Here is a 13,128-nt window from a genome sequence, read left to right as displayed (position 1 = left end):
CACGACTCTCTGTCGACAGCACGTACTGGATTCAACCTAAGCCAGCTTCATGGACACAAAAATATGCGTTTGGAAAACTAGAAATCACCCCAGTGCAGCACATGTAAGTTAATAATCATTGTTTTTATTTTCTTTAGAAAAAGAAACTATCACAACTTCATTTGGTTACTGTACAGTTTCTCTTCTCGTAGTCACTCGGTCTGATAACAGGTTGTGATTTCATGCTGGAACACCAAACACCCTCCTACTAACGCACACCACTAGGTACAACATGACAGTATACTGCTTTCTCTTTTTCAGCTTTTTTTTTTGTTTTTTTGCGTTTCACATCCTCCCGATATTCTGGACTGAATAGCAAATAGAAATCACTTCTATAAAAAAAAAAAAAGAAAAAAAAAAAAGAAAAGGAAATTGAGACAGAGTAGAAATCCCTGACAGATTCACTTCGGATACAAGGGACGAGAGAAGGAACTCTTTGAGCGGTGTGGTCCATACAACGTGCACCTGACGTGTGTGTGTGTGTGTGTTTTAGACAGCACCATAATTCAGTATATATGTGTGAGTTTAAGAGGTTCCCTGCCCTACATGAGACAAGCGTGAGCGATGACAAAAGAGAGAGAGATGGTGGTGAGGGGGGGAGGAGGAGAGAGAATCTGGGTCAGATTGTGGAGCATGCAGACCTTCGCAGACGTACGGCATTCCTCTTGCTCTCGACGGACAGGACGACGTGCATGCTCATCCGTAAGTGGAACATCGTAAATAAGATTAAGGGATGTATCAAGTGTGTCTCCCTGAGAAAAGCTTCTCCTTCAGTACCATAATAACCCTCCTTTGTCACTGGCCTGTCAACTCCCCTGAAGTAAAAATAATTAAAAAAAACCCTGCTTGGCTCATATTAAACATACCGCTCTTCCTTTTATTCCATGATCCATCTCACCTTGCACGATTGTTCCATTGCTAACAATAACAGCAGTCAATTAGGGGAGGGAGGGGGGCATTGCTGCAAACTTTTAACTTTCCACAGCCAACTTCTCACCCCGGAGGCGAGTGTGTGTGCAGTGACTCTGCAGCTCTCCTTCTCGCTCTCAGCTTGCGTGAACCAGGCTCAGTTTGTGAAATACCTCGTGACTTTTCACTTCAAAAAACAGGAGAGTTGAGAGGAGGAAGGGGCTGTAAATAGGTTGTCCGACGCCCTCTCAAGACGAAGCTAAAGCACACTTACATCCTTAACATCACATAGAGCTCACATGCAAGCACCAGGGGTCAGAAGAAAAGGTAGAAAAAGAGCTTAACTAGAAAAAGACAAAGAAGTGAAGAGTTATTGCTGAAAAACGTTCTCCTAATTCTTCACTACATGCCAATCTCTCATTACCTGCGTGAAGGCATTCATGTTGTGTGTGTGTGTGTATGTATATATATTTGAGAAGGAAGTCTTTCAGTGTGTGCGGGGCCCAAACACTATTTTTTTCTATTTAAAATCACATTGGCTGAACCAATCTTTACTTTGTCGACTCTAATGCGATGAGTAATCTTTGTAGCCCTTTTCGAGTTTCACTCAAATAAACGCTCGAGCAAAGGGGAGGCGTCCTCTTGAGTGTTAAGAAAGAGTGTGAAGTGAGGCAAGTGACAGTGCAGGTGTGCTTTGAGTGCGTTTTATCAAAAAAACACACCACTTAACGTGAGAACACACGCAGGTTTAAAAAAAAAAAAAAAAGAAAGAAAAAAAAAAAAAATCGACAAAGCTGTCCACTCATACAGAAAGTTTTTTTTTTTTTTTTAAAAGCATCGTCTAAAGCAAAACTCATCAATGGCTGTATACAGACGTTTCACAGCCGCTCAAGGAAATCCTCTATATAAAAACTTCTTTTATTGTCTCTTTTTCTCTGTTCATCTAATATTAAAAACCAGGAACTTGGAGGGGGTGTGGGGGTGTCGACACCTCTCAGTAGAAAACAAATAAAAAGAAACAACCAAAACGAGTTTAAAACCTAGTGTCCACTTTGTCCTGTGCTCTGACTCCTCCTGAGGAGTAGAGAGGAGGAAGCGGTGGAGGAAGAGAGGAGGTCACAGGGCTCTCTCTCTCTCTCTCTTTCTCTAAGAGACCAGTTTGGGGAGGACTGTGCGAAGAGGTAGGGCCTCCCCTGAATCTCCCATCATGTTGCTCCTAAGTTTGTTGTTGACGGCCGTGGCGCCTAAGCCGGGCCCTCCTTTGGCCAGGATCGAGGGGAAGGAGGTGCTGTGGTGCTCGGGGAGCCTCTTCACGGAGGTCCCCTGGCTCTTCTCGGTCCCGGGTAGAGGTTTGGGTAGGCGCCGATACAGCCACGGGTGTCTGAGGGCCTGGATGGGCGTGAGACGAGACGAGGGGTCCCAGTCCAAACACTTCTTTATGAAGTCAGTAAAGGTGGGGTCCTCGCAGCCCTTGAGCGCCGCGCTCCACTCCTTGCTGCCGGGCGGGCCTCTCATCTTGCCCCGGCGAGAGCGGGACCCCGTGAGCACGGTGGCGCCCGTGGGCAAGGTGTTGGCGCCGCAGTAGCGAGGGTGGCCCTTGGAGTTGATGAAGTTCTTTGCCCGCTTGGCCTGCTCCAGCACCTTCTGCGGAGGCATGCCCAGCAGCTCCATGACGCAGGCCAGCTGGTCGCCCTCGTCCTCGCCGGGGAACATGGGGTAGCCCGTCAGCAGCTCGGCCAAGATGCAGCCGAAGCTCCACATGTCGATGGGGAGGCCGTACCGCGAGCCGAGGATCACCTCTGGCGCGCGGTAGAAACGGGACTGGATGTAGGTGTACACCCGCTGGTGTTCGAAGCAGCTGGAGCCAAAGTCAATCACCTGGCGGAGACACAAAGAGAGGAAAGAATCAACGTGGGAAATTCGTGTTGTTGGTCTTTCGCCGGACACCCCGCAAACGTTGCCGGGCGTCTCACCTTGATGCCGCTGCGTCCCTGCTGCTTGAGCAGGATGTTCTCGGGCTTGAGGTCACAGTGGATGATTCGGTGCTTGCTCAGCGCCTCGAGGCACTGCAGGATGGAGTGCGCGAACTTCCTGACCAGCGGCAGGCTGAAGCCCTGGAACTTGTTGCGCTTGATGAGCTCGTACAGGTTCATGCTCAGCAGCTCGAAGGTCATGCAGATGTGGTTGCGGAAGGTGAAGTTCTCCAGCATGTGCACGACGTTCATGGTGCCGTTGCGGTCCTGCTTGCGCAGGTGCTCCAGGATGCGGATCTCTTCCTGCGCCTGCCGGTGGAAGCGCTTCTCGTTGCGCACCATTTTCAGAGCCAGGTGCTGCTGCAGCTTGTGATCGTATACCTTCGCCACCTGCCCAAAGCTACCTTTACCAATGATCTAAAAAGGGGCGAAGGGTAAGAAAGAGACAGAGAAATACTGTGTTAGCTAAACATCAGAGGGGCACTTCTTTTTTTGACAGGCACTTAACCGGGATTGTAAGAGCGTACAAATACGAGAGATGGGGGGGAAAAATCGATACAGCATAGTATCGCGATATTTTGCGAGGCGATATTGTATCGATACGCGGAAAGCCAAGTATCGATCTTTTATTTCATCAATTCTACACGTTTTGGTCCGAGAATAATGAAATCAATTTATTTTTTGTTGACAAAGTCTTCCTTTGGGGATAAATTGCGGTTGAAAAAAATATAATAAATCGCATTTTATCGCAATACTTATTGTATCGCGATAATATCGTATCGTGGCAATATTGTACCGTGGGACCTCTGGTGATTCCCACCCCTATCAAATACTTCACAGCATCGCAGCGTACGTGTCTGACCTTGAGGAACTCGTAGCGGTAAGCCAGGTGGTCGTGGGCGACGTGGATGTATCCGCCCTGCTCGTCGTCGTAGCCGCAGTTGTTGTTGCCTCCGGCGACCGCGGGCCTCTTCTTGGCGTTGGGTCCCACGAAGAAGACGTCTGGGTACGAGTGGATTTCCGTCTGCTCCAGGGTGGTCAGTTGAGATCGGTACAGTCTCAGGGCCTGATCGGGAGTAAGAGGGCCGCACAGCTTCCCTCCGTTGCCGACTCCATTGGGCCCAGAGGAATCGCCGGAGCCCTTGCTGGATTCAGTGCTGCGTCAAACAAAGGTGACACGGTGTTCAACAACTGAAGTTTGCTTTGAAGTAACACACTTTGACGGATGTTTTGAGGTGATTTGGGTGTATTCATGTATCTTTTCTCACCTGTCTACACTGTGCTCTTTGGACAGGCTGGAGACCGGGGTGGGCTTACTGGGCGGCTGACCCGTGGTCCCGCTGTTCTGCGTGGCCGCTGTGGTGATGGCGTTGATCTTCCGGTTATTGGTGGAGTCTTCATACATGTACTTGACCTTCAGCTGGCCGCCTCGCACGGTCACCTGATCCCTCATGACAGTCTTGTTACTGACAACCTATCAGAGGAAGAAGGAGAGAGACAATGGACAAAAACACTATTAGAATAAAAAAATCCCTCCGCTGTAGCTTATTCAGTAAATGAACAGAGGGTGCATGTTTTGTGCATCATCGTGTAGGAGACATGTAGTACATTGTGCACAACAGGGGCTACTTGCAGCCTACAAGCTCTCAACTGAAGATACTGTAGTCATGCATGTCAATATGTAATGATCAACGATATTAAAATAGAGTTAATGAGTCTTTGAGGCTTGTTTTGCAAGCAAAGAAGAGTGACAACTAAACTAGAATGTGCTAGTTAGTAGATCAGCTCAGGTTATGCTTGATTCAGAGGCCACACCTCTGAGTAGTAGACAATGAGCCGTTAGCAGAGACGCAGCAAGCAGCAGGTCAAGCAGCACAACAGGATTTAGATCCAAAATTCAACAGAATAACAAGCCCACCCCTGAAAATAACTAATCCAAATATGACCCACATGCCTGCCTACTTGTTCGTTTGCTAGCTGTTAGCAATTAAGAAAAAGGTGCAGGCAATCTTTCGCTCTGCATTGCAACTTTCAATTTGTAAAGCTTTTTATATAAAGGATTTGAATATTTTAAATTGGGGTTTGGCGTGACTGCACGGTGCACAAAACAAAAGCAATCCAACTCCAATTGAGTAATGCAGTTTGCACCTTACATCCACCTTTGCTTGGTACGACCTGAAAGGTTAGAGGAGTTTCAAAATAAAGCTGTAGTACTCCTCTTGCCTGCCAGTAAACGACCTCGTCTCAGCAACCCCAGGAATTCATTCCTCCTCGCTGTGCGTCTCTCCCTCGCTTCTCTCTCTTACCAGCGGAAAGATCTCGCCACAAAATTATGGAGTTCAAGGGAAATGACGGTCATTAAAGTCAGATTATACTCTTAAACTGTGGAAGCATGTGTGGCTGTTAATTAAGACACACTGACATAAACTCTGCAAGGTCTTCCAATAAACAGACACGCAGAGAGACACATTCACTGGGTTTGTCTGGCGCTCTCTCTATTTCACACGAACACTGCTTATTTTAAAAGCAGTGTGGTGTCACCCATCTGCGAGACCGGAGATTTTGAAGCGAATGTTTTCTTTCATCCCATTAGATTGCTCTACTGTACTGTACACGCAGCTGAGCAGGTCCATGTCTGAAACCATGTCAGCGGATAAAGACACAACAAGGAAAACATACTTTAAAAGTAAGTGTTGACGTATTCAAGTTGAAGGGACTGAGCTCGGCGTGTGCTCGCGTTGTATGTTTGAGCCCTGAAATAGAGCTGGAATTCAGAATGAGTTTCCATACATGTAACCATATAGTCTCAACATATTACAACAGCCCTACTGCTGACCCATGATCCCATGCAGCTGTTGTCCCAAAGCTGCACTACAAACAAAGTGAATGTCATCGATTGAGCCCCCTTCACCCAGACTCAAAATGTTGGCCTTAAAAATCAAAGCTTTCTACATATAGAGCAGCAACTGTGATGGCTTATTGATTGACCGGGTAGGGGGGCACAATTCGAAAAAAAAAAAAGGTTTGAAAAGTGACCAGTGACCGCAGTTAGAGCGTGAAACTTCTTTAGCATCAAGTAATACTGTCGGGCGGTGGAGAGTCTTCTGTGTGCAAATCTGCATGGCGCAACAGATGGAGACGAGCTAATCTCTTTGCTGTCAGAGAAACACCTAAGTATGCTTTTCTCCTTCTCTCGAGACACTCATCAGACATGCAGAGATACAAGTTGGGTGAGGAGATAACAAAACGGACGCCTCGTAAACCCGGAGCTAAGTGCGGCTACTGTTTATTTTATTGGATGATATTTGGTTTATTACTTTAATAGAGCACAACAAGCTGAGCTCGGGCGAGCCGCTGTCCGTCACATTCAACAGAGGGTTTTACCTCTGTGAGCGTGACGGGAAACACAAAGGAAGAAGGCCACGGCTAGGAGAGAGAACTAGGCCTGACCTTTGTGCCGACGACACCGATAGGAGGATTACACCAGATAGAAGCAGGGGAGGAAGGAGGACGGGGTGTTTTGATTGGTCGATTCTCGTTTGTGGGTCACATTTTCAAGCCCAATAAATCTTAACAATATATTAAACCAACCTTTTTTCTCTTCTGTTGATGTGTGAGGCCATGTGTTATTGTTTGTGCGCGTGCATTTTCTGCCAAATGAGGCTTTTCAGAGAGGGAAACATAGTGGAAAGGTACCAAACGGTAATATTTTTTAAGTCTTGATTAACACAAGTTGATACAGGTAATGTCCTACATACGTTTATTTTGTCTGAATGTTATCACGACACTGTTTGCAGATCAAAAAGTTTGTGATTTGTTTTTCTATTGAGGCGTTCGCTTGAGCAGACACATTACAGTATGTCAATATATTGTGTTTTGTTAAATGTGCATCCGGTGAACATCACATTTTTGCACATTTCAACTACAAATGTTCACACGGTTGGATATTTCTGTTGGATATCAGCCTTTACTTAAGCTGGAAACACAAAATGGCTACTTCCTTTCAGCTAATCTAGACAGTCATGGAGAATTGCCCCCTTGTAACACACGGCCTCGTATCCCCTCAGGCAGTCAATCAATACTACTCGCATGTTTCTCCCGTTGAAGGATATAAACACTTGAGTGACTACACGGGTAGGAGATCAAAGATAAGACAAGAGATAAGCTCGAGAATCAAGACTGAGGGAAGGAGGAGGAGGAGTGTGATGAACATGGCTGAGTGGGGAATATCTCTCTGAGGAACAGGATGTCTGGAGACAGAGCGCGCTCCAGCCCAGGAAATAGGGCGTGTCGACTTGCGTGCAAAAGTGTGTGTGTATACTTACTGTATGTTTAGGCATAGGGGGCAGCGCAGACGGACTGTTTGTATCCGCCTCGTCTTTAAGGATGTGGTCCGTCCTCATGTACGAGTCGTACAGACCGTCACCGTGACGTGCTGAAGGAACAGAAATAAAACAAGCAAATCAGCGTGATAATGCGGAATCATCGAAATCTGCGACACAGACGCACGCGGGGATAAACGCCGAGGATGACGTGCAGAGGCGACGTCTATCAATCTAATCTCCACAGAGACAGACAATCCCTTTGTTAGTTCTCACCAGGCAAAATCCCATTGATTATTTCATCAATCAACCTACCAGTTCCATTGACTAACTTGAGACTAACACACGGCGTGGCCCAACAAATCCCAATAGATAACCTCAGAAGGACAGATCCTGCAAACCTGGCCTCTGTAACCCAGAGGGAATGCCAATTATCTGTCACAACATCCGTTCCCACATTTACTGTGAAAAGGCCATTATTAGGAGATGCATCCATTGTCTCTATTGTGTCCAATACATTGTATCCAAGGCCAGAGATCCGACCTGACCAGCTTAGAGAGGGCTTAGGGTCCCAGATTGCTAGCGCTGCAAGTGGTATTATTGGCCTAATGGGGGTAACAGATGCCGGTGTGACGACAGCATCTTTCCGTCCACCCATCTGTCCAGTCGGGCCGAGTCATGTAGCGCACACACCAGGTGTGCTCTGAAATTGAGCCCATATGGATGGATGCGCCGTTCAATAGCGCCATGTGTGTGTGTGTGAGCTCACCTATGTGGCATCGTGCCAAACACCTAATGTGAGAGGGACTCCGACTAGATGGCTGAGGGGAGCATTTGGGACTTCAGGAGAAAGCCGGTTACTCAAATGACAACCCTCCCATCAGCCAGCTGTTCGTCTCAACAGTCAGTCAGCCCACGAGTTGCCGCTGCAATACAAGTATTGACTGAGACGGCTTGAAACGACGCCATGCCACCTGTTAGCATAAGCCATTTACAGTGCCATTGTGCTGTGTTAGCTCATTAGCAAAAGGCCAAACTGTGGTGGGTTTGGTGTTCTCTCTCTCCGACTGGCCCTTGAGAGTGTCGTCAACATGTGCAGGTGCGTCAAGGCCCTGTGTCCCTCGCGTTAGCACATCAACAGACCAGCTCCAGGACAGAGTAGACCTGCTGCCTGGATACAGATGCATTAGACCTGCACAACCCAGCAAACAGAGCCATTAGGGCTCCCCACACACAATATCAAACACAGGCCTCATTAGCCCTCTGCGACTCTTACGTATTACTCAGCGGGGGCTCAACACTTTCTGTAAAACATCAGAGGCAAACTTTTTAAGTGGGAGACACAGCTTTAACTTCTATGTAACTAAACATCCAGCCTGTTATGTGCAGCTGGTGTTGGGCGATCCATACTGTGAAAATCCCTTTCTGCACAGCAAAGGCTAGAGAACAAGGTTCAAGCAAACAAACAGGCATACAGTGGATCATGTGTCATAAAACGTGTGCGAGTGTGGAGGGGTAAAGTCATTGCTTTGGATCCTCCTCTTCCTGGTATCTTGGACAAAATGTCTCTTTGCTGAAAATATGTCTGATGTGCACCATCTGACTCCCTGGAAGCAATGTCACACAGTGTTCCTCTTTTCTAATGTACTGTAAAGAGTCAGGACTCCAGCGACATACATTACAACAGCTGCTGGTGTTTTGACCTCTTCAGACTTTTTCCTTTTACTTTCTTCAGGATTCTTGGAAGATGTACTTTTCTTTACCACACATTTAAAAATAGCTACGGTTACAGCTGCTAACACAACACATAGCTAGCTGTTAGCTGACGCCCATACATACATATACAGTAATTACAACAATGACAGCCTTGGCACAAGTTAACAGCATAAAATGTCCTGGCTTATAACACGTTGATAAGACAATAAATGCTCACGAGTGAGACGCAAAAAACAAAAACAGGCGTCGCTTCCCGGTTTGTCTTCCAAAACATTCTCAAACAGAAGTACTGTGATCGATATAGATAAAGTTGCAAAGCAAAAGAAAACAAGTATACAACCCGCGCCTCGCGAAACGCCTACGGCAAGTACATCGGTCCATTCTCTGTCCACGAACTGACACGATGTGACATTTAACTTAAAACCACGAGCCAAGGCAGGAAAAAAGGCAATTATAGGCACACTGTATTTATGCAAATGCAAACTACAGTCACTTGGGCTCGAGGCTAACGCCACGCCGTCCTGACAGCTACAGTTTTGAGTCACTTTAACTTGAAAAGTGCATTAAAACCAATGCAACACGTCGACAACATTTAGGAAACAAAGGGGCACAAACAGACACCACCGACTCCCTGTTGAGGTTGACATTACCTGTTGCTATTGGGCCCTCTGGTTTTCTGCTTATTATCATCATGACTGCATTTAATATGTGATGCCAGCATCCGAAGCGAAGAAAAAGAAGAAGAAGAAAAAAATCCCGAATAAAAAAAAAAGTGGAAAAAACAACAACAAAAGATTCAATCGAGAGTCACGTAGCCAAACTTATCTAACAGCATGTATGACTTCGCCGTCGGGCGTGTTTGCTCATAAGCTAAACACCCCTTGAGTTGGGCTTTCTTTTGGAGAAGCTAACTTCTTGGGTTTGGGACAGTATTGTATCCTCGTCTTATTAAACCCAGAGTTGTGTATTCAATGCGCTGCTCTTCTCGCCCCGGCTAACATTAGCCGTGGCTGCAGTTTTGGAGAAAAAGAAGAAGAAGAAGAAAAAAACCCGAAGCAGGCGGTGGGGGTCGTTTCCCTCAGTTAGCTCGCCAGCTAGCTCGCACGGTCACAAACACACTCGTCCGCCCGAGAGCCGCTCCGTCCGCGCACTGCCGTTTGAGTCCAACCGCTACAGCTCGCAGGTCTGACCCGTGTGCCCCTCGCCTTTCTCTGTCTGTACAGCGAGTCGATGCTGAGCACCATTCCCGTGCTTATTCCCGGGTTAGCTTGTTCCCTTTTTTTGCAGTTGGCAGGCAGCAGCGCTGGATGAACCCCCCACGACGGTGTCCTCCTTCGGGACAGCTTTGGGGGCCGCCTCGCTCTCGTCTTCGGGGGGGAAAGGGCTAGCCCAAACAGGCCGGCTCTCTAGCTGTACTCAAGCCCCATGGTACACGTGGAAACAACCGCAGGAAAAAAAACAACCTTCACCTGCACTCGGTGCAACAAAGCGGCGGTGTTTAATCCGTCTTCTCCGCGGTAGAAGTATCTTATTCGCCGCGTCTGTGTGTTGTTGCTAAGGGCGTCTTCAGTGAGCCCGGAGTCAGCGGGCGAGCGGAGGGAGGGAGCGGGGCGGGGCTTAGCGAGCATCAGTACGGCAAGCGGGAGGGCGCCCCGCAGCGGCCATCTGGAGCTCTGCAGCGCAGCCGATGGGAGTATATAGATCGTTGATGAAGTATAATTAGCATACAGCCCGCAGTCATTATTAGAGTGAAAATAATAATAATCAAAGACTACAGGTGTAAGTGTAATAACCGTGTCAATTGGTTAGTTTAAGTCCAAGCTCTGCATCGCTTTTTTCAAAAGATCAGAGGTCATGTTAAGCTCTCTGTGGCAACATTTAGGCTAAATTGTCTTTTGAACAAAATGTTCTCCAAAGCACGTGAATATTTTCTTGAGGCATTCGCTTGAGCAGACATTACAGTATGCCAATATATTGTGTTTTGTTACATTTGCATCCTGTGAACATCAAATTTTTGCACATTTTAACTCCAAATGTTCACAAAGTTGGAAATTGCTGTTAGATATCAGTGATTACTTTTGCAGGAAACTCTGCATCACTTTTTCAAAAGGTCAGAGGTCATGTTAAGGTCTCTGTAGCAACACTTAGGTTAAATTGTCCTTTTGAACAAAATGTTCTCAAAGCCCGTGAATACTTTCTGTTGGCATCTGAAAGCGGTAGGCATTATAAAAACATATTGTGTCTTACAGAAATAACTTTTTTTTAAACAATCAACACTTGAAATGATGCAGGCATTTGCAAATGACACTGTAGTACACTATGTAAACCATATTTTGGTGTTTAATTTTTACTTCTTGACTTAAGATTTCATTAAAAATGTTTTTTTTGGTGTCTTTTTACAAAATGTACCAAAAACACTGGCAAAGAGGAAGATCTAAGAATACATATGAACACAATTTAAATCATACCCTCTAAATTAAAAAGGCAATCTGGTTTGAACTCACATCAAACTCTATAAGCTCTATAAGATATTAGACATCCTTATGAATCAACAAAATAAAAAGACAAATTATTCACAAATGGTTGCTCTCATGAAGGCCCACTCTTCCAGTAAAGCATTAATAAAATATATATTAACACAATTAAAGCCATTTGTTATAACTATCTCTTACAAAGCGGTACCAGATGTTTGTGCACGTGCTAATAATTTTTTACAGATGCATTTTTTAAAGCTAAGGGGAACGTAGAGTTGAAACAATCACTCGATGTATTAATTAAAATTGATTTACTTTTAGCTCCACATTAAGGGGTTTTATGGGGGGTTCCTGTACCAAAGTGACAAAGAATGTCGTACAGATTGTAAAGCCCTCAGAGGCAAATTATGGATTTGTGGCTATACTAAAACAATTGAATTGAATTAGTTGATCAACAGAAAAGTAAGTCATTTTTGAGGAAAAGATGTTCTGACTTCTTGGAAGTAGTTGGTGGTTTTCTTAGTTATTTTTTGTTAAAGTGTCAATCAGACAAAACCAGATATTGTACGACGCCGGCTTGGCCGTTTGAGGACTGTGATGCATTTTTCATTTGATTTAAATTTGACTTTTTATAGCCCAAACAGGGCCCACTGAGGAAAAGCTCAAACGTGGACTGAAACTGGATAAGGTATGGAGATCTATACAGGGATGGATATACTTAGGGGTTAGAGGACAGACGGAGTGAGACTGGGCAGGCATGAAAAGGGGAACAGTCTAAATGCAGACAGTGATACATGCTTGGCAAAGGGTCACGCTAATCTTAGCTCTTTCTCAGAGGTGAGAAGCGGGGTCTGTCTATATTTGCTGCCATAAATAAGCATACTGACACAGTTTTAGGTGGCCCTCCAGGCGGTCCTTAAGGGCAGCTGATTATTCTTAGATGGTGGTGTATAGAGAGAGTAGGGTGGCAGTGCCTATAAATTGATTTACTTCTCGCACTTTCTTCTGAAAAGGGTTCAAGGTGTGAGTATGTGGACGAACAGCCGCTTTAATCACACCCAGTGATTTTACAAGCACAGCAGGACAGTGGACCAGGTGCAAAGCTACCTATAGGTCCCTGTGGGGGTTGTGACGGGTTCTGACTGTATTTGGTCTCACAGCCTGTGTGACAGACACTGACACCTGTGGGGGTTTATTAGTCTAACACCTCATTTTGAATGCCCTTTGAAAACATGCACTATTAAAAAAAAAGAAGAAGTGTAAAACTATGCCACTGCAAAAAGAAGTATTTTATCATATTGCACATATCTTAACACATGGGAACAGAATTCCACACAAAAGTGCATCTGCATGCAAAGACACACGCACATCTTATATTTTGCATGATTGGATCGTACCTGCAGCTTAGATAAAATACTGCCACCTGTTGTTGGTTTTAAGGTAATACAAGCGTATGGTGAAGAAAACAGGAGATCCTGGGGCATGTCTGGACAATAGATTCTACTCAAATCCTTGAATAACTTCATTATGGCTATATTAAGATATATAATAATGAATACATCTAATGCACTTGCACTGAAAATGTGAAAATGAGAAGAATTTAGATGATGTGCACATAATGTCAGTAACAGACAATTTTTGAATCATTAAATGGTTTGAATTAAGTGCAAATAAACTTTTTCTGAACAGACAAAC

General features: G+C 45.5%; 1 protein-coding gene across 3 annotated transcripts; it reads right to left on the bottom strand.

Moving 5' to 3' along the window:
• Window positions 1-104: 104 nt before the first annotated feature.
• dyrk3 (dual specificity tyrosine phosphorylation regulated kinase 3) lies at window positions 105-10,570 on the bottom strand. Of its 3 annotated transcripts, none has more exons than XM_068594225.1 (6): window positions 10,429-10,570; window positions 7,247-7,356; window positions 4,190-4,395; window positions 3,784-4,078; window positions 2,922-3,338; window positions 105-2,826 (listed from the first exon to the last, which is right to left on the bottom strand). In XM_068594225.1, exons 2-6 carry the CDS (start codon window positions 7,322-7,324, stop codon window positions 2,095-2,097), a joined length of 1,728 nt encoding a protein of 575 aa, XP_068450326.1. In that variant the 5' UTR covers window positions 7,325-7,356; window positions 10,429-10,570; the 3' UTR covers window positions 105-2,094. The 3 variants fall into 3 exon arrangements, with proteins under 3 accessions (XP_068450326.1, XP_068450325.1, XP_068450327.1); XM_068594224.1 differs by having other exon boundaries at window positions 9,610-10,532; XM_068594226.1 differs by lacking the exon at window positions 10,429-10,570 and adding an exon at window positions 9,177-9,293.
• Window positions 10,571-13,128: the final 2,558 nt, after the last annotated feature.

Source organism: Clinocottus analis, unplaced genomic scaffold (assembly GCF_023055335.1).
Source record: "Clinocottus analis isolate CAN_PGR_092001 unplaced genomic scaffold, fCliAna1.0.p SCAF_3, whole genome shotgun sequence".
Classification (NCBI taxonomy): domain Eukaryota; kingdom Metazoa; phylum Chordata; class Actinopteri; order Perciformes; family Cottidae; genus Clinocottus; species Clinocottus analis.
Note: the sequence above shows the minus strand (reverse complement) of the source record. Positions and strands in the feature narration are given on the sequence as shown.